The following is a 20,880-nucleotide window of genomic DNA, read 5'->3' as shown; positions in this document are numbered from 1 at the left end:
TGATTTCAAAAAGAAGTGCTCTTCTGCCTATTGTTTCTCAGGTTTACTGTGCCTCTTAAATGTAAAATACCCGGCATATAGAAACTATTATAAACCAACTTAAATTGGAAAATAAATAATCCTTTGTCAAGCCGCATATCCTGATTTCTTGTTTAAAAACAAGGGCACTCCCTACCTCTCAAACAATGCATACTTCACTGTAGATCTCCCTGCTTTCATTGTGTATGTTTGTGTCTGTGTGGAGAGAGAGAGCACGCTTTATGTACATATCATTAGACTGTGGTGCCTAGCACTGTGTTAAACAATGAGAATTCAAATACAGAGATGCATAAATGTACTTCTGTCCTCAAGGGGTTCTCCACAATATAAGAAGGGAGATAACCGTGTAATCAAGCAAATTGCAATTATAATGTGGTAAACACAACTCTAGCAAAGGTGTAAAGATAGCAAAGACAAGGGGAAAGTTACCCATCCAGGTAAGTCAGGAAAGCCTCTCAGGTTGTATGACACCTGAGATAGGCTGTTATGGATGAAGAAGCATCTGCTAAACAAATTTAAAGATGGTAATAACATCGCTGGTAGAGGAATTGTCAAATTTGATGGCATAGAGACCTGAAACCATCCTGCATGCAGAAAAATACAAATGACACTTGAGCAACATGGATTTGAACTGCAAGGGTCCACCTACACTCAGAAATTTTTTCAATAGAAGTTACATCAAGTGTGCCTGCCTTTCCTGCCTCTCCTTCCACTTCCTCTGCCTCTTCTACCCCTGAGACGAGACCAACCCCTCCTCCTCTTCGGTTTAGTCAATGTAAAGAAGATGAAGACCTTTATGATAATCTTTATGATAATCAACTTCCACTTATTAAATAGTAAATATATTTTATCTTCCTTGTGATTTTCTAAATAATATTTTCTTTTCTCTAGCTTACTTCGTTATAAGAATACAGTATTTAATACATAGAACATACAAAATATGTGTTAATTGACTGTTTATATGATTGATAAGGCTTTCAGTCAACAGTAGGCTATTAGTTAAGTCTTTAAGGAGTCAAAAATTAGACATGGATTTTCAACAGTACAGGGAATCAATATCCCGACCCCCACATTGTCGAAGAGCCAACTGTATTAAATCATATTCAACAGGTTCCTGCACCTGCCATGGAAATCATAAGAAACACTGGAGGGATACTAGAAAAGGAAGCTCAAAGCAGACAGAAAATAATACTGATTACTCAAAATGATTGCAGCTTGATTTTTCAAGCATTTAATATCCCCAAGATGACTGTGAATTCATACTCTAGTGAAACACCCTTTTGGAGGAAGAGTATTAATTTCACTTCCTGCTAAGCACTGAGACGTATTACCTAATCATCTCTCACGGAACCCATGAACCCGAAGCACGGCAAGTATAACTAACTCCCATTCATGGGATGCCTTGCTTTCCTGTGAGCAAGAGAATTGAGAATATGATATGTTTCATCAAAGGCTCAGTATCCCCAAGAGGAAGCTATCTCCTGCGAAATTCTTAGTGGAGAGGAGAAGTCCTGAGAATGAAGGCCAAGGCAAGAAGGGGGTGCTATGTGGTTAGCACAGGATAACACAAACCATGGGAGGAGGAAGAAGCTTCAGTAAGGTATTCTCAGGCTCAGGAATTACTCATGTTTGGTGTTCAGTGGAATGGACAGTTCAGCCCTTACCCAACCACCCCCTGAAGTGGTGCATGCTACTGAACAAAGCATGTAATCAAGAACTACTGAGCTCTAATCCCAGCTATTGACTCATAACTGACATTGAGTAGAGCTCCCCTCTTTCCCTTTCCAGACCTTTAACTATTAAAAACAAACAACAACAACCATCACTACCAAAGTGTATTCTAAACTTGTCAGACAGATGTGATTCATTAACTCACTAATGAATAATCCTAAAGTCCTCCCTGATAAATGTATTTCTTCCTGGCTTCCAAAATAAATGACAGCATCAGTATAGTCTACAAATATGTGATGTGTGTCCCTTTAAAATTCTGAAGCTGTGGAATTATTTATATAGCAGTAATTAGACTTCTGGTTGCCTTTTGAGAAAAAATGAGCAAAGCTTTGAATAAGACATGATACAATAAACAACACATAAATACTCTCTTCCTAAACTGCCAGGTTTATCTTTGTGATGAACTGTAATTCCATGCCTTCCTCTTCTCTTGAATGTGATTAAAAGCAATTTTTATTGCCAGGTGTGTTAGAGAATTCATCTTGGATAATTAAAGCCAGAGGGCACTGCCATATGTGTTTGTCTGATTTTAGAAAATCCTCAGAACAGGCCCTCGGAGCCTGATTCTCACTACAAGGAGCTAACTTCTTGGTCCTTAGAAAATGATTGAGCTACAGTTTGAGTGCTATGTGTAAATTCTTGGTGACCTTGAGTATGATTTTCCTTGTAAAATGGCATCGTTAATGCTTCCTCCAAATAAATAACACACCATTGGCTTTGGTTGTGGCTGTGATGCTAACACTGAAACCCAAACCCTATCATTGCTGGACCACAGGCTCTCAGAGCTGCCTTACCCTGCAGGTGCAAGCTGTGCAGTTATCGTACAGAAATGAGGATCCATTGTCATAAACATCACTTCGAAAGAGGCAGCTCCCAAAAGGGAGGTCAAACACTTTCCTCTGACCTAGAGAGAAACAGAAGCACAGTGTAAGTAAGACAGAATCAGGGATGTCCCATTTTGTCATCAGCGATTTCATCATAGGTCCATTATACATTCTCATAAGACCAAGTAAGGTAAGTCTGGAGCACAAAAATAGAGCCTTGGGTCAGACATGCCTAAAGGATTGCCAGAAGTCATTAGTTTGGACAAAGGTTGTTAAAAAAGAGTTTGATTCCACAATGAAGCTTGTAAGTTCAACAAATCTATAATGTGTTCATCACAGTGAACCAAAATCACTAAGACATGAGCTCCCCTCATGAAGCTCACCGTCTAGTGAAAAGGCACACTCATCAAAAGCTGTTTCAAAACAACAGTAAAGTAAGTTCTGGAAAGAAGACGAGCTAGAAACTGTGGGAATTGGGAGGTCAGAGAAGAATTCTTGGAAGATATAATGCCTGAGGAGCTTCTTAAAGAATGAGTAAAATAATCTAAAAATTGGGTATGGGCAGTGGGGGAGATGGGTGGAGGTAGGAGGAATCAAGATATTTCAAGAAGATCTCGAATAAGCAAAAAGAACTAATGAAATAATGTTTGCTATGGTTTGAACATTTGTGTCTCCAAAAAAATTCATATGGTAAATTCGAATCACCAATGTAATGGTATTAGGAGGTGGGGTTTTTGAAAGGTGATTAGGTCAGGAGAGCAAAGCTCTCATGAATTAGATTAGTGCCCTTATGAAAGAGGCTCCAGAGAGAACCCTCACCACCACGTGACAGCAAAGTAAGAAGACACCATCTATGAGCTAAAGAGTAAATCTGCTAGCACCTTGTTCTTGGACTTCCCAGCCTCCAAGACTGTGAGAAATAAATTTCTGTTGTTTACAAGCTACAGAGTTTATAGTATTTTATTAGACTAAACAGACTAAGATAGCACCTTAGTCATGAAATTACATAAAGGAATAAAGGGTGAAGCTAACTCACACAGAGGCACATGTCAAGTGTCCAGCCTTTCATAGGCATAGTATCTCTGTAGAACTTGCTTGGTTTTCCCTGATGTGGAGACTGGATTGGTGAACAAAAGGACCAAAACAGCAATCCCAAATAAAGAGTACAACCTAATTTCCTCCTTTCTTTTAGTATTTGAGTTTCTACTCCTTGAAGCACATCAAAACATCTCTGCGATGTTACTTTAATTAAAGACTAAGTTAATTCATGTTCACTGATCAAATTTCTATTCATACCACTCTTTCTTCTTGTAAAAACATTAATAGCAATTTCTGTTTATCAGTAGGCCCAATGAAATGCTCAAAATACCTAAACATACTAAATGCTGTTCCCAGAACTAGAATTGTTGGAATAACTGTTAGTGGGAGTCAAGAAAAACATGCTCTCTTCCTATCATAGCCAACCTCAAGGCCAGGATACAATATAGATGCAGAACTAAATCATTAGTTTGGTTCTCACCACCAAGAGCAAACTTGTTGGCCCTCAAAAGGTGGAAGTGAGTTATAATTTGGATCCTACATATGGACTCCCTCGTGACCAATGAGTATGATTTCTCCAGGCCTCACTGACTTCACTCATAAAATGGCATCATCAATACCATATTGCCATGTCACTACCTCTAACTATGGTGTTAATATTGAAGCATACAACCAAAAACTCTTTCATGGCTAGGCATGATTAACATGATGATTGTTAATTCCCCAACTAACACAGGTATTATGTGCACACCCAGGTCTTGAGTCTCTTGAACTTCCTAAGAACTGACATAGTAAATTAAAGGATTATCTGCAGAATAAAAAAAAATCCATTCTTTCCCTAAATATTCCTCTAAGGAACCCAAATAGGTTTACCCTGAAGAATCAGAAAGCTGCACACAGCCTGGATCACATAGATATTGCCCACCCCATTATAATCACTTCTGTCTAATCGCACCTTGGTTTTAGGACATTATAATAAGAAATATGACTGAGCAGTTATTTTTTGTATTTACTATAAAAATGATGGTGAAGTCATTTTTCACTGCTTTAAACATTATCATCCTTTCAATCAATCAATCAGAGATGTATTTCTGTCCTTTAATAATTTAAAATATCTCTGCTTCAGTTGAGTAATTTTTTTAATTGGGATAATCTGGTTTGCCTTTTTACTATCCTTTATCTATATGTGCTTCATGTATTTTGTAAGTGGTCTTAAATCCTTGTTGGCAAAAGGCAGAAGATAAATAAATAGATAGATACAGAGCTCTGTGTAGAAGCTTCATCCTTCACCAATCAAAATGCACCTTCATCATGGCTGAGCTCCACATTGTTTCTGCAGAGGCCCTTCTACATCTTAGAGTTAATGACCCCTTTCTGCATTCCCATAGCCTGTTGCCTATGCTACCACTATAGCAGTCAATATTGTTCCACAGGTGGAGGAATGGCTGGATGGGTCTATTGATCAATTGATTTATTGATTGATTGACAAACAGACTCTTCAATGTGCTTATCCCCCTGAACAAATGTGACCAATCACTTCAATTCTTTCTCACTAAAATGAAAATTTTACCTAAAATTGTAAATATAAAACTCTTGAAGTAATGCCTGATGTTCATTACACATCCTGAATAAATGGCAGATGGTATGTATTATGATTATTAGAGGTGATATAATTTAAATATGAACCTGGGCTGTGTCAGTGAGAGTGCACTAGGTGCTGCTCTGTGTATATTTTCCTGTGCTGAGACTCTCCATTGAGAATGAGGAAAACAAGGAAAGGAATGCTGCAAAGGCAGAGGTATATCATGTTAACCCTGCCTAAGGGAAAATTTAAGAGCAAAACAGCACCCAATCATCTAAAGTCTAATTAGACTAAGATTTCAGCATCTAGAAAGCATCCTAGTGTTTGCTTTTTTGTCTTTGTATCTTGCTGTGTGGGGATGTTGGTTTTTACCTTCAAAGAGCATAAAATCTTACCTTAATCCCAAAGTCATCATGGTCCAACATAAGATAAAACATTCAAGGGAGTGGTTCAGAGACTTTGTGTACAGCCTGACTTCAGACATTTCCATGTCATTCCACTGGGGTCTAGCCCAACCAAAAAAGATCTCATTTGGAAGAGTTATGATTTTCAAGTTTCTCAAAACTTACTGTTCCTTTTGTAGTATGCCTTATAACCATAAATGAATAGAAAAACCTGCATTCAATACAATAGCTGTTGCTCATATGAGAAGCTTCTGAACTGACACAGCATATCCACAGTACCAGCTTCAAAGCATTAATCAAGCTTACTTATCTTTGGAGCCAGACCCAAATGCCATCCCCTTTGTCATGGCTTTCCTACTTAAGTGGCCACTGCTTCCACCATGGCCCACAGCATGATGATTTGTGCCACACCGAACTGGCTAACCCTATTCCAGGGACACTAATACACACTGGCAACCCAAACAGAACACATAGAAGTGAAAATGTCTTTAATCAGGAGCGTCTAAGCAATTCTCCTTTGCTCTTCTGTTTCACATTTACTTTAAATGTGTGTGTATGTATGTGTGTACGTGTGTGTAGCAGGTGTATGTGTGTATGTGTGTTTGTGTGTGTGTAGCAGGAAGGCAATCATTGTTAGATGAAGTTAGCAGGAGAAGCCATCAAAGAGGTGAAAACCCTTAGTTTAACAAAATACCTTTATTTGTCAACTTGGTCATAAAAAATAGAATTCATGGTATGACTGTGCTAACTTGGGAATGAGAAAAATAAATCAACAGGTTGTTTCAGAGTTGAAGACAGTAAACTCTGAAAGGAAGGAGAGAGGATTCAAGGAAAAGGCATGGGCCTTAAGTGACAGGAGCTCAAATAGAAGAGACCATCAGTAAAATTGTCCCGAAGGCAAAACAATTAAGACCTTTTAAGAACGAGAGTGCTTAATATCCCATATTATGTTGTTCACTATGCTTCTGTGTAAAATAATCACGCTTACTGCCTGCAAACCCTCAGTGAAATCTGCTCTCCAAGCCTTGACTCAGTGGCATCACAGGATGTAAACAGATTTGAGGGGAGATGCATCTAAAAAGACAAAATGATAGAAAGAGAAATAAAAAGAAGGAAGGAAGAAAGGAAGGAAGGAAGGAAGGAAGGAAGGAAGGAAGGAAGGAAGGAAGGAAGGAAGGAAGGAAGGAAGGAAGGAAGGAAGGAAGCGAGGGAGGGAGGGAGGGAGGGAGGGAAAGAAAGAAAGAAAGAGAGAGAGAGAAAGGAAGGAAGGAAGGAAAGAAAGAAAATCAAGAGAAATAGGAGTAGAAACACCAAGCCAGAGGCGATTAGGGAAAATATTAGCCTCTCAAGGATCCCTGGAGATTCTAGGGAAGTTGCTGGAGCCTCTAAAAGGACAAAATGACAGACAGACAGACAGACAGACAGACAGACAGAAAAAGAAAGAAAGAAAGAAAGAAAGAAAGAAAGAAAGAAAGAAAGAAAGAAAGAAAGAAAGAAAGAAAGAAAGAAAGAAAAGAAAGAAAGAAAGAAAGAGGCCGGGCGCGGTGGCTCAAGCCTGTAGTCCCAGCACTTTGGGAGGCCGAGACGGGCGGATCACAAGGTCAGGAGATCGAGACCATCCTGGCTGACACGGTGAAACCCCGTCTCTACTAAAAAATACAAAAAAACTAGCCGGGCGAGGTGGCGGGCGCCTGTAGTCCCAGCTACTCGGGAGGCTGAGGCAGGAGAATGGCGTGAACCCGGGAGGCGGAGCTTGCAGTGAGCCAAGATCACGCCACTGCACTCCAGCCTGGGCGGCAGAGCGAGACTCTGTCTCAAAAAAAAAAAAAAAAAAAAAAGAAAGAAAGAAAGAAAGAAAGAAACAGAGAAAGAGAGAAGAAGGAAGGAAGGAAGGAAGGAAGGAAGGAAGGAAGGAAGGAAGGAAGGAAGGAAGGAAGGAAGGAAGGAAGGAAGGAAGGAAGGAAGGAAGGAAGGAAGGAAAATCAAGAGAAACAGCAGGAGCAGAAACACCAAGCCAGAGGCGATTAGGGAAAATATTAGCCTCTCAAGGATCCCTGGAGATTCTAGGGAGGTTGCTGGAGCCTCTAAAAGGACAAAATGATAGAAGGAAAGAAGGAAAGAAGGAAAGAAGGAAAAAGGAAGGAAGGAAGGAAGGAAGGAAGGAAGGAAGGAAGGAAGGAAGGAGGGAGGGAGGGAGGGAGGGAGGGAGGGAGGGAAGGAAGGAAGGAAGGAAGGAAGGAAGGAAGGAAGGAAGGAAGGAAGGAAGAAAGAAAGAAAGAAAGAAAGAAAGAAAGAAAGAAAGAAAGAAAGAAAGAAAGAAAGAAAGAAAGAAAGAAAGAAAGAAAGAAAGAAAGAAAGGGAGATTGGAAGGAAGGAAGGAAGGAAGGAAAGAGGGAAACTCAAGAGAAATAGCAGGAGCAGAAACACCAAGCCAGAGGCGATTAGGGAAAACATTAGTCCCTCAAGGATCCCTGGAGATTCTAAGGAGGTTGATGGAGCTTCTATTGTATTTATATGGTGGCTCAAGCCACCATATTTATTTGAAACTTGATAGTCTGACCTCAACCAGCTTAAGGGCCCAGGAATCATTAAGAAGCAGTATAGGTTGGGCACCGTGGCTCACGCCTGTAATCCCAGCACTGCGGGAGGCCGAGGCGGGTGGATCACAAGGTCAGGAGATTGAGACCATCCAGGCCAACATGATGAAACCCTGTCTCTACTAAAAATACAAAAATTAGCTGGGTGTGGTGGCATGTGTCTGTAGACCCAGCTACTTGAGAGGCTGAAGCACAAGAATCACTTGAACCCAGGAGACAGAGGTTGCAGTGAGCCAAGATCACACCACTGCACCCAGCCTGGCAACAGGGCAAGAATCTGTCTCAAAAAAAAAAAAAAAAGAAGAAGAAGAAGGTAGCATACAAGCAAAAGCCAAAGAACCTCATACTCTAGAAAATACCCATCATAAGTTGTCCCCTTTCAGCTGGCAATGTGCATGCAGCCCTCCTGTGTCACCAGGGAAGATGAGCTGCAGCAGGTTAGATCTGGGCTCAGGAATCACACATACCTGTGGTCGGATATCAAATCCACAACCCACTGGCTGGACTGCCATCTAGGAATCTAATTCCTTTTCAGTGTAATAAAACTAATAATAGCACCTGCATTACACATAGGAATTATATACTTAGTACCTACATTTCACAGCTTCTTGAGAAGATCAAATGAGAAAAAACAATATATAAAGTGCCTAGCATGGTGCCTAGCACCTATGAAATGCTCAAAAAGAAAGCGATCATACTCTCTTTCTGTTGGCTATTATTCACTATTTCCTTCCAAAACTCTCATTTTCTTGCATGTGTTTCTTCCTGCATGGTTTTTACTCTGAAAGTAACACTAGTCTATATTCCTCCATGGGTTTACTTCAAATACCTTTAAAATATGCTCCTGTTAATAGACATATGCCCTATTTAAAGATAGTTTCTTCAATACTTTCTCACCAGAAGGGAGAATTATCCCAGGTCATCTGGTGTACCCAGTTACAGATACAAGTGAAGACAAGAGAGAAGCGTCCCTGGAGGCCTCAGTTAAGAAGCAAATCCTGTACACACTTTCCACTTCTGTAATTAGAAGAGGTAGTTGTCTCTAACAAGCCATGAAATAGGACAACTGGAGAACCTCAAAATAACATGGATAAACACTCCCAGCAGAAACTTTGAGAAGAAATTACATTGTTCTTTGACCTGAAAATAGTAACTCACCCAAACATTTGGGGCAGCACTGTCCTGGGGGTATGTGACTAAGGTGCTGGGGACAGGAGAGAATGGGACAGACTTCTCTCACACATTGTGTCCTGCCTCCCTAAGAAAAGAGAGAGAAAAAAAAGCATATTTAGAAAAGTAAGTGCATGTAGATTGTACAACCAAGATATCTAGAACAAACCTAAGGCTCTTCCCTAGTATTAGGTCCCTGGGTCGACTGCTCAGGCCCATGTGATTTTCCCCAAGTGTCCTTTGATCTTCCCTGTAGGCCATACAAACTGCAGCTGCAAAAAGACCGCCTTTGAGGAGGTGATTCCAGCATCACCTCCTCTCACCCACCACCACTTTCTTTTTTTTTTTCCATCTCAAAACCACCTTTACAGTAGGTATAGGAGACCAAACTGTCTCTGTTTGCTTGGGATTGGAAACTTTGAGTACTAAAACCAGGAAAGTTTCATGCAAACCAGGATGAGTGGACCATCCTAATAGGTCACGGCCTTCTAGTTCCACTCTGCCAAGCAAGCAAAGGAACCCTTTGGCATTTTGAGACTTTTCCTCCTATCTTCCAGACACAGATCTTTCTATAAGTTCTGCAGACATCTTCCTCCAGGAAGGCTTCGGTGTCTGCCACAGCTAGAAGGTGCTGCTAAAATGGCTCAAGGAGGTTCCAAGTACATGAAGTGGCCAGCCTGCTGAACATGGATATACCGAAAGCCCATATTCAGAAGAACTATTTCACTGAATTCACCAAGGTATCCAAATCTGTTTCCACTAATTAAGATTATGAAGATTGATATGAGAAGAACTGGCAGAGTCTCAGAAACCTATTTGGAGAGGTTTTGGAGTCTCTGAATATTTTCCCTGCTCCCTCATTCTCATTCTTGACCCTTTCTGTTCTCCAGCACTCCATACCTCCAACATCCACTGCCCCCCTGGTTTAACCTCAGCATCCCCTCTTCCCTGCCTAAGGATACAGTCTGCTGACTTCCCCTCCTATCCCCCACCAGAGGCGCCTGCTTCCCCAGGCCCAGTTAAGTTGTAACTTCATATTCAGAAAGCTGGGGCCGAAATAAGGTTTTCCAGCTGATTTACATCCAACAAACTGGCAAAGCTGATGTGAAAACTATCCTATGCAATAGAAATTGCTATGAAAATTTAAAATAATTGAGGTTTTCTTTTCTTTTCTTTTAAGAAAATCAGTGAATTTGTTAAACAGATCACTCAGCAAGTGGAATTGCAATGAATTGACTTCTCTGCGATTTGAGCTAGAAACCAAACTAGTACCTGCAGGTTCCTTGTCTTAAGCACATAATTTATATCTCAAGAGGCCTCAGGAAATGAGAAACTCACAGCTTAAAAAGCCATGGACCCCGCAAGGGAAAGATTCCATTTGATGCATTTCCTCACACCTTCCCCACTCCTTTCTGGCCATAGAAGAATCAGCCTCAGCCACTAGGGGCCTGTCTGTTCCCATCCCAGCACACTGCGGCCGCCTGTTGTTTCTGTTTTCCCTTCCTGTTCTCGCCATTTTTATTACAACAGTTTATTTTTTTGGTGGGGATGGCTGAAAAGGGGAGGGCATGTTATATGTCTTTTAAAATATTTGTTATTTTTTACGCCTCTTTAATGTTGGATTCTTCCCCCAAACCAATAGAGAACATGCAAAAATACCACAAAAAACTCTTCTGTTGTTTTTACATTATTTCCAAATCAACAAGAATCACTAAAAATCTCCCGAGAATCCCAGGCTGCTCTGAGATTCCTCACTCAACTCTGCATAATATTAAAGTTAGAGGCCTTTCATCAGACTTCAGGGGCGTGTAACCTGAATCGTGGCCAGGCCCTGGGGTCAGCCCCAGCTTAGACATGAAGCACAAAAGTTGAATCTAGAGGAAGCACCCAAGATGCTGCCCTTAGCTTTTAATTTCAAAGAAATTCATCTGCAAGCAACTTCCTAAAATCCTGAACCCTCGGGCCACACAAGGTTGCCTATCTATTGACTTCTTGTAGGTGCACAGAGAACACATTCTTTTCATTCATATTCTCTGTTCTTGTTGGATCAGCATCTATTTTTCAAGCATATTTGAAAATTGAAATTTAAAAAATATTGCACAATTGCAAAAGAGTAACTCATCCAATGCTTTGGAAAGCTGGCAAAAGATTATGTGTACTGAAGTAATTTTCCTTACAATAAGGTCAAAGAGCAAATTTTGCATACATAATACAACTGCAGTCTGTGCTTCCCAAGAGTCCGTTAAAGTAACTTGAACTCCAATCTGGGTTTGCTGGTTTAGTCAAGTTTTATTTTGTTTGGGTTGCAGTATTGTGACAAAGCCCAAGTCCAGAGGCTGCATTCCAGTTAATGCCTCCAAAGAAAGTCCAGGCCTTTCCTAGGAACACAGTTGCAGCTCACAACCTGCTTCTAAGATTTCAACTCAGCAGGGACTCTGATTAAACTATAATCTGTGGCTATGCTGTAGGCTAAGAGAGTAAAATGGCAGAAGTAAACATTTCTGTTTCTAAAACTGAACAAATTCCAACTGTAAATGTACTATCAGATGATCACAGAAGCTTTCTGATTGGCTTCCTTGCCTCAACTCTCTTTCACTAATCCATCCGGGAAGGTTCAACATGACCAGACCTTCTTTCCAGCATCTATCCATCACTCCATTATTTTATCAAACATTTGTTTAAGGCCTATCATATTCTGGGGATACAGCAGTGAATATAACACAAAAATCATCCCCTTTAAGGAGTATATATGGCCCATGAGCATGCCCCACCCCTGCTAAGGTTAAAGATGACCTACCACTTCGTCCAGGATAAAGTTCAACCCACTCGAGCTAAAAGCCAATATAATAGAGACCATGTGTTCACCAAAATTGGTTACCCTTTTCTCTTGCCATAGCTATACTACATTTCCCAGACTCTCTTGCAGTGAGGTGTGCCCATATGACTGAATGCTAGCCAATGGGAGATGGATGGAAATAATATAAAACACTTATAGGTCTACATCAATCCTCCACGCTCTCACTCTTTCTCTCTACTAGACAGATGGCCAGCTAAATGCAGAAGGCATCATGCACTTTACAAAAAATTGGAAGAGTCTTGTTCCCTGGGTTATCACATGGAAGTCTGCCCGCCAGATCCCTGCAATGAACTGTGAAATAAGCAAGAAATAAATTTGGTTACATTATTCAGATGCATCAGTTCTTTATTATCGCATTAGCCTACTTTGTCAAAACATTCCATAATCTCTTCTCTAATCTTCTTTTCTCCCAACTCCAGCATAAAGAGAGAGTTTCTTTACGGCCCCCAAACATAAATTATGGTTTCCATCTTTGTTAAACATACCTCTTTCCCTCTGTCACAACCCCACCACCATCATTAACCCCTATCAAAATCCTACTTCATTCAAGGTTAATTTCAAGCCTCTTCTCACCTGTGAAGCCTTCTAGAACCTTCAGTTCCTAGTAACCTCCTCCATCTCTCCATACCTCTGTTCTCATCTATACCCCTGTATTTGGGGCACACACATACATATTTTTGGCACATCCTGCAAGGAGACATTGACTTTACTTCCAAGCTAAACTGTCTTGAGGGTAGGGGCCAGTCCTCTGTGTCTACTATCCTTCAGAAGAACAATGAGCTCAAGGAAACAAAATCTCAATAAAAAAATTAGTGAATGAAAGGCAGAGTTACCACATAGAATGAGCTCTAGAATCTGAATATTTCAGACCACTTTAATTACAGGATGCTGATGACAACTAAGCCCAGGCATAGTTCTGGGCTGTCTCATCCACTTACCATTGTGTTTTATTGGGTTTTACACATTCTAGCCTTGTGTTTTGTACATTTTAGATACTAACTGTTTGTTGGTGTTAATATATCAAAAAGCAACATTCAACTTCAGCATGTAAAGCTGGTAGGATACCTATAAGCATAACTAAAAACTATGTCTCACGTATTTCGTTAAATATTTGAAAATTCCTAAATGGTTAAAATACATAAGGACAAATGACTGTATTCTTACCTGGTCAGCAAGAAAAGAAATGCTAGGAACTTTCATTGTACTTGCGTGTTATAATTTTCATCATCTGCCTCTTCTTAGAAAGGTAAGTTTGTTCTTTAGAGATGGTCATTTGTTCAAATTGCATATCCAAGTGCTTCTCTCAAAAATTAGCGATTTTTTTAAAAGAAAGATCTGAAACCTATGCCAAGCCTATTTTCTGCCCCTTTATTTTTGTTTTAGATGGTTCCATTAGGAACACAACTGCTTTGTGTAAAAGTTTACCCTAGAGCAGCATTTTTGTTGCATAATAAAAACGTATCTTCCTGAATATGGTAATGAGTTCAAGACGATAAAACAACAGCAATGCGCACGCAGGATGCTTCTTCAACAGCTGAGTACCCAGTGAGACTTGGGGGCTGAAAACCATCTTGTAGCATGTGATGTGGCACTCATCTCCCAACCAGGAGCAGAGCCTGGCTCCGTAACAAGAGGCTGGGAGCAGAGTAGTGCAGTGCTAACCCATTACAATGAATCAGCTACACTCTTCCACATTCTAGAGCAATTTTTCCTATGCCCAATTCTTTGGGGAAAAAAAAAATAGAGTTCTCTGTTTTTTCTCTAGAGTTGCTTCTGAGATGGAAGTGGGAAGAAAAGAGAGAAAAGCTGGAGGGGGCGGTGTAGGAGAGAAATATATCTTGAGTGCAAAGGATTTAAGTGTGGTTCATAATCTTACATCATATCAGTCAGTGGTGAAAAGCTGGTATGTGAGCAAAGCAACCACTCTGAAATACATATTTGGTCAAAAAACTTCACCAAAAAACATGAATGTCCTTAGCCATGCCTTACTTTGGCCTAGAACTATATCATGCTAAGTTTCCAGAGCATGACACTTAACTTCCAGGAGTAAAGATTTTTGGATTTGGTTTTCCCTGTTCTTGGTCTGCAAAGAATAGTCTAATCTACAAATCAAAGCAGAAAAGGGACAGCAGATGAGGTGGCAGATTGAGGGGACAGTAGCAGAGTAGACAAGGGGAGAGAGGACACCTCCAATAGGTAGTGAGTGACAAGCCTGGGTTGTGCCAGATACTGTGCTTAGGTACTTTTCGTAAGTCTCCAGAAGGCCCTGTGGTCAAGCTGTTGTCACCCCTACAATAGAGAATGAGTCTCTAAGCCTTAAGGAAATTGCTTAGAAAATCTGCCACCCAACAAGTAAGTGGCAGGGTTAAAATGTAAATTTTGTTCTAACATCCAAGTTGACTTATTTCCATCTAATAGAGCCTTTCCTTCCAAACACCACAGCACAATTTCTCAGCTGGAGTGTGAAGTATAATCAAAGTGATGGCCAGAACTTTCTCTCCTTCTAGACATCTCTTGTGTCTTCCCTGGTAGATGTCTTCCCTGGTTGTAGCTTTATGTCTGCTTTTTATCAAAATGGCTTAGATAAAATATATTGTCCACGTTTTTGTTATTTACTTAGATAAAATCCACATTATGTATCTGTCTTTTGCCTCCAGGGCTTTTTCCTTTCATGTTGTCTTCTCCCCCCACCTCCCTTCTTTCCTTCTCTCTCTCTTTTACATCTTAAACAAGATGCCCCTAATATGGAAATCTGTAAGTTTGGGACTTTATCTTCTCCCTTGGGGAAGAAGATAAAGTGTTCACCATCCCCATAGCTAATTTATAATCCACCAACACAGGCCCTTTACTCACCTCCTCCACTCAGTTGAAAGAATTTGCTTTTGAATCTACAAATAATAATGGGCTATTTCCATGCTTTAAAACCTTTAGAGGCTCCTCATTCTATTCAGGGTGCTCAATCTAGGCAGTGGGTCGGAATCACCCATAGAACTCTTGCAAAAAAAAAAAATATATTGAGGTCTTTGTGTCCAAGATTCTGATGCAGAACCCAGGCACCTGTATTCTATTAAAGCTGCAACTATGTCTCAGTCACTAAGCTATTGTCTCTGGACTCCAAACCCACACATCCTCATTCACACTCTGCCTTCTGGTGCTGAAGCTGAGGCTCTGCATGCCACATTTCTGCTTTGCTAGCTTAGTCCAAGATAGGCTCTGCCTGCAGGGGCACCAGACAAGGGACTGGTTCCTTCTGTTTGTTTCCCTTGGCCTCTTGTCCCATTAATGCTGCTTCACCAGGCAGCAGCACTTCCTTCCCACATCAGCAACTGATCCCAGTTTAGAGATTTTCCAACATTTCATGCAAGTAAAACCAGCTTCATCTCAACATCCTAGTCCAGCCAGCTGGCACCCCCTCCTCAGAAGTCTGAATCTCAGCTCCACACAGCCCCTCCTCTAAGTTTTAATAATTCTACTCTCATTCCATTGTTCCCCAACCCTAGAGGTGGTGGTTTCATCTAGCAGGTGGTATCTCCATGATAATTTAGAATTATCTTTTTGCCATTCAGTTACCTAGTTAATAGTTCTTTATATTTAATCCTCTATTTTCAAATAACTGGTACGGTTTATGCCTCTTGATGGGACCTTGACTGATACAAGATGTGGCCCTGATGAGCTGCCAAGTGTGGGAACTCAGCTTTCAGCCCACCCTAGATTTCTCAGACAAAGCTAGAAGGCAGTGCACTTACTGCCCCAGAGCATATAATACTTTAAATACATTAACAGAGGTGTTTATACAGATACACACACATATACATATACATATACATACACATATACATATACACATACACACACTATAGTGGGATACATCTGGGTATGTATACACCACAGTGGTATAATTTTTTTTTGTGTGTGTGTGTGTGTGTCTTACCCACTAGATTAGAGTTCCTCAACCTTCACACTCCTAACATTTAGGGTCAGGTGATTCTTTGCTTCAGAGGCTGTTCTATGCATTGTAGGATGTACAGCAGCATCCCTGGCCTCTGCCTGCTAGATGGCAGTGACACCCTTCATCCTCTGATTGTGACAATCAAACATGTCTCCAGACATTGTCCAATGTCCCCTGGGAAACACAGCCACCTCCAGTTGAGAACTAGAGTACTAGGCCAATGATTCCTCAAACCACAGTCCAGGAACGTGCATTTTTAGTAACTTTCCTGGATGAATTCAATGCCTCTGTCCAAGGCACTGTGCTTTGCCAAATGCTTCACTGGCATGAACTTCCAGTAAGTAAGACTTAAAGCTTATTTATCTTATTCATTCCCCCAGCAGCTAGCACACATCATAGCTTCTAACATGTGCTCAAGACAAGTGTTCTGAAGGATGAAGCCCATTTTTCAAGTGGAGCAGTTCTCAGTGAGAGAAGAACAGGCCTCAATTCACTTCTCTGGTGGCTGGAAGCCACTTTTCTTCAGGCTTGTGAAGGAAGAGGTCAGCGAGAAACAGTGTGGGTGGAGACAGAGCTGTGATCAGAGCTGACAGGGTAGAATTGTGCTTCTCCAAGGAGTCTGTGCTGAAACCAATGCAGGTTTTATCATAAAAATCTGTGAGGATCTTGGAAGTTTTCTGACCCCCAAAACCTGGACATATGGCTTCATATGAGTTTTGGTATCCAAGTGATGAAATAAAACTCAACTCTGATTCTACACATAGATATTCAAGGACATGTCAGCAAAGCTCGACGAAGACACTTATTTTGTCCCATAAAAAATAGCAAACAAAGACCCCTGAGAAAGGGTCCACGGGGCTGAGAAAAACAAAACCCTTTTGTACTTCACGACCTGTTAAGAGAACTATGAACTAATGCCCTGTCTTGAGAACCAAGCCTGAAACAAATTCCTTTTATTTTGCACACCAATTAATGTTTCTAAGTCTAATTGCATCACTGTTATTATTGTTTATATTATTTTCTTAAGTTTTCTATTGCTGCTATAACAAATTACAAATGGAGTGGCTTAAAACAACACACACTTATTTTCTTACAGTCAGAAGTCTGGAATCAGTTTCATGGGGCTAAAATCCAGGTGTCAGCAGGCTGCATTCCTTCTGGAGGCTCTAGAGAAGAATCTGTTTCCTTGCCTTCTCCAGCTTCCAGAGGTTTCCTTGCCTTCTGTTTCCTTGCCTTCTCCAGCCTGCCTTCCATAGCTGATGGCCCCCTCCTCCATCTTCAAAGCCATCAGTGAAGCACCTTCAGACCTCCCTCTGACTGCACTCTCTGCTCGTCATCACATCTTCTCTGACTCTGACCCTCCTGCTTCCCTTTTAGAAGGACTATTGTAAGTGGGCAGCCCACCCAAAGAATCCAGGGTCACCTCTCCATCACAAGGTCCTTAACTTAATCCCATCTGCAAAGTCTTTTGTGCCATGTAAGGTCACCTTCACAGGTTTTGGAGATTAGGACATGGACATCTTGGGGCCAGGGGATGCATTATTCTGCCTACCCTAATTATTATTAAATAAATGACATTTAATTTCTCTGTGTAGTCCCATATATCATATTTTAGGCCTAATGTGACTACAACACACCTCACCAAAACAGCTAGTGTTTCCAATATTTTCCAAAAGGAAAAGATAGCCAAGAAGCTGGATTTAAATCCCGGTCATACGGCTTGCGATCTGAGTGAGTTCACATCCACGTATTTGTTCTTCTTCCTGCATCCATGCCTAGTTAGAAGATGAAATTCAAACCAGACAATCCAATGTTTTCATCTTATTCGCCCTCTACTTTTGTCATAGGCAAATTATAAGCGCTGATGGACAGCTTCAGGAGCAACTTTGGGTGTTAATGAAGTAAGAAAACTGTCCTTGCTGCCAACAGGTCTTTTCAGGGACGCTATGCCAGTCTTGCTGGCCAGCACCAACCCTTTAAGATGAAGTTCCCACGAAGCCATGGGACTTGGCCAGGCACCCTCTAGCCCATGCTATAGAGAGCCCTGTAGGGACATCAATGTCCTCTCATGGTCAGCTAGATGACTTCCAAAGAGTTTAATCGTGTTCGCTGTCTTTCAAGATTCTTATAGAAAAATGCCTCAACTGGTCTCAGTGGAGGGGTTACCAAGCAGGCACTGCTCTTAAGTCCCACTAAGCTGTGGGACTTGGCCAGGCACCCTCTGGCCCATGCTATAGAGCCCTGTAGGGACATCAGTGTCCTCTCACGGTCAGCTAGATGACTCCCAAAGAATTTAAACATGTTCGCTATATCTCAAGATTCTTATAGAAAAAAATGCCTCAACTGGTCTCAGTGGAGGGGTTACAGAGCAGGCACTGCGAGGCCTCAGCCTGTGGATAGCACAGCTAGATGCCTTCTTTCAACATTTGCACGAGTGAGCAGGTCCAGCCTGGCTATGCAGACGGCATTAAACTTCAACTTCATATAGGGGCAGAGCCAAAGATCATAATTTCATAAAGTAAATATTAGATTATTAAATAAATACATGACGGAAATGTCTTTACCATAGTTCCACTAATTCCTTTTTTGTTTGTTTGTTTTTAAGAGACAACATCTCTCTGTCACCCAGGCTGGAGTGCAGTGGCGCAATCATAGTTCACTGTGACCTCAAACTCTCAGCCTCAAGCAAGCTTTCTGCCTCAGCCTCCTAAAGCACAACAATTACAGGTGTGAGCCACACTGTCCGGCCACTAAATTCCATTTAAAAAGGGGATTTGGTTATTGTATTTGCTTAAGTCTCATTTTTAAAGGTAAAATTGGCCTCATCTTCGCCTTGGAGTTCTTGATCTTAGCTCTTCCTGTCACTCAGCTGAAGGGCAGGTTTCCTTGTTTGTTTGTTCATGTGTTTGTTTTCTTTTATATTTTTTCTTTGAAAAAGAAAATTTAGAAATTCTTCTCCTTCTGCCAACTCAAGCTTTCCACTCAGGCAGACACAACAAATCACTAATGAAAGACTGCGATATTGTTTGAGGCAAATTCCAACTGGTTCTGGGTGTCCACACATATTTTACTTTCCTCTTTGTCTATTTTAGAATCAGGAAGATAAGGCCACCCTACAAGCTCAGATCAGATCTCTGAACAAACGCCCTGGGAACCGACAGGAGAGGCAAAGCTCTGGGAGTCTGAGTAGATTTGCAGCCCTGGATTGTGTGGTGTGTGGAAGCAGGTGCTGAATGACAGCTGGACCCAGTAAACTGCCCCCAGCAAGGTCTTTCCCCTTCCAGGGCTGAGCTGAGACTGGAGGAGAGGCGGGGCCTGCTGATAAGGGCTCTGACAGCCAGCTCCTGCCATGCCTCTGAGCCTGGGTGTTCCCTCTCTGAAATGATCAATAAATAAACAAGTAAATCCACAGGGAAACACCTCCTAACATTTCAGATTCCTGTAGACCTCGCAGACCACCCTGGTAGGACGTTTCTCAACTGCTGACCAGAAACAAAACAAACAAAAAAAAAGTGAAAGGAAGAAAATGAGCCCTTTTCCTTTTCTTGCCATTTTTATCAAAGTTCAACCTTTCATCATCATAGAAGTAGTCAAAGCTGTTACAAGCCTACTGCCGACACATCAAACGCTTTATCTACAGCCTGGCCCGCTTCCAGGAAGATGAAAAGAACAATCATTTAGAACTCACACCTCCTAAGAGTTATGAGCCATTCCTAAAAGGAAGGAAATAACACCATTATGCAGGAGAAAGGGCATTTTTCATGTTCCCCAGGCTGTCTACATCACAACAACTTTGGATAGGCACTAAGGAGGAAACCAAAGGGAGGCCTTTGACTGCTCAAGACTTCTAGAAATACTGAACTGCAGATTCAGAAACACAAGACATCACCAATGAACCGTTTTCCTAAACCTTTCTGTTTGCCTTTAAGTTCTGGCTACCTAAAATAGTTTATATGGTTTCATTTTGTTCCCACAATGCTTCATATGGGTTTATCGTTTGTCCCAAACTAGGTTGAAAGTTCACAGAGAGCAGAAGCCATGTTCATTAATATTTCTTCTGTCTTCCACTGTGCCTAGCCACACAGTGAGGCCAGAGTAACATCAGAAGTGTTTGGTTTTCAGTGAAACGCCTACTTGTTGGGTTGTCAGTTAAAGTTGAAAATAACTCAGAAATGTTTGTGCTCCATTGAGGTTTCTTGAGGTACAAAAAATATCTGTTATCTTGACATGAATGACTCTTAATTAAGATATACCTGAATCTCTCTCACTGTGTTGACAAAATTATACTTAGAAGTCTTCGAGGTTTTTCTTAGTATGCCTGAACACACTACGAAAAAATAAGACTACATTTAAACTTCATTTTAATTTCTAAATAGCAATTGAAGTCACGGCATCCTTTTTGCTCACCCTTTCAATAAATATTTGAGTTTCTATATGTCAGACATTGTGGTCTTTAAATGAAAAATCCAGAATATCTATTTGGTATCCATTGCTATGTGCAGTTCTCTAATTTGTATCAGGTGGCAATTTCCTAAAATTTTAACAAAATCCAAAATGTTGTAAGTACAATGTCATGATGTTCTATAATAAACACTCCGTGGCCTCCATCAAGGAACACTGTGCAGAGAGACTAGAAGTTTCCGGCACTATTCATTCAAACTCATGATGCTCCCAGGTATTGGTCTTGTC

The 20,880-nt window shown here is 41.0% G+C and overlaps 1 protein-coding gene across 2 annotated transcripts in view; it reads right to left on the bottom strand.

The window, feature by feature from the left end:
• LOC105475843 (BMP binding endothelial regulator) overlaps positions 1 to 20,880 on the bottom strand; it is a 246,167-nt gene that overhangs the window by 99,964 nt on the left and 125,323 nt on the right. For both annotated transcript variants that reach the window (XM_011731390.3, XM_011731391.3), the window contains exons 7-8: positions 9,374 to 9,473; positions 2,565 to 2,674 (exon numbers count right to left, since the gene is read on the bottom strand). In XM_011731390.3, the coding sequence (XP_011729692.1) occupies positions 2,565 to 2,674; positions 9,374 to 9,473 (210 nt within the window). The remainder of the gene's footprint in view (positions 1 to 2,564; positions 2,675 to 9,373; positions 9,474 to 20,880) is intronic.

The sequence above is a fragment of the Macaca nemestrina genome, chromosome 4 (assembly GCF_043159975.1).
Source record: "Macaca nemestrina isolate mMacNem1 chromosome 4, mMacNem.hap1, whole genome shotgun sequence".
NCBI classification, from domain to species: domain Eukaryota; kingdom Metazoa; phylum Chordata; class Mammalia; order Primates; family Cercopithecidae; genus Macaca; species Macaca nemestrina.
This window is presented reverse-complemented; position numbering and strand designations above follow the sequence as displayed.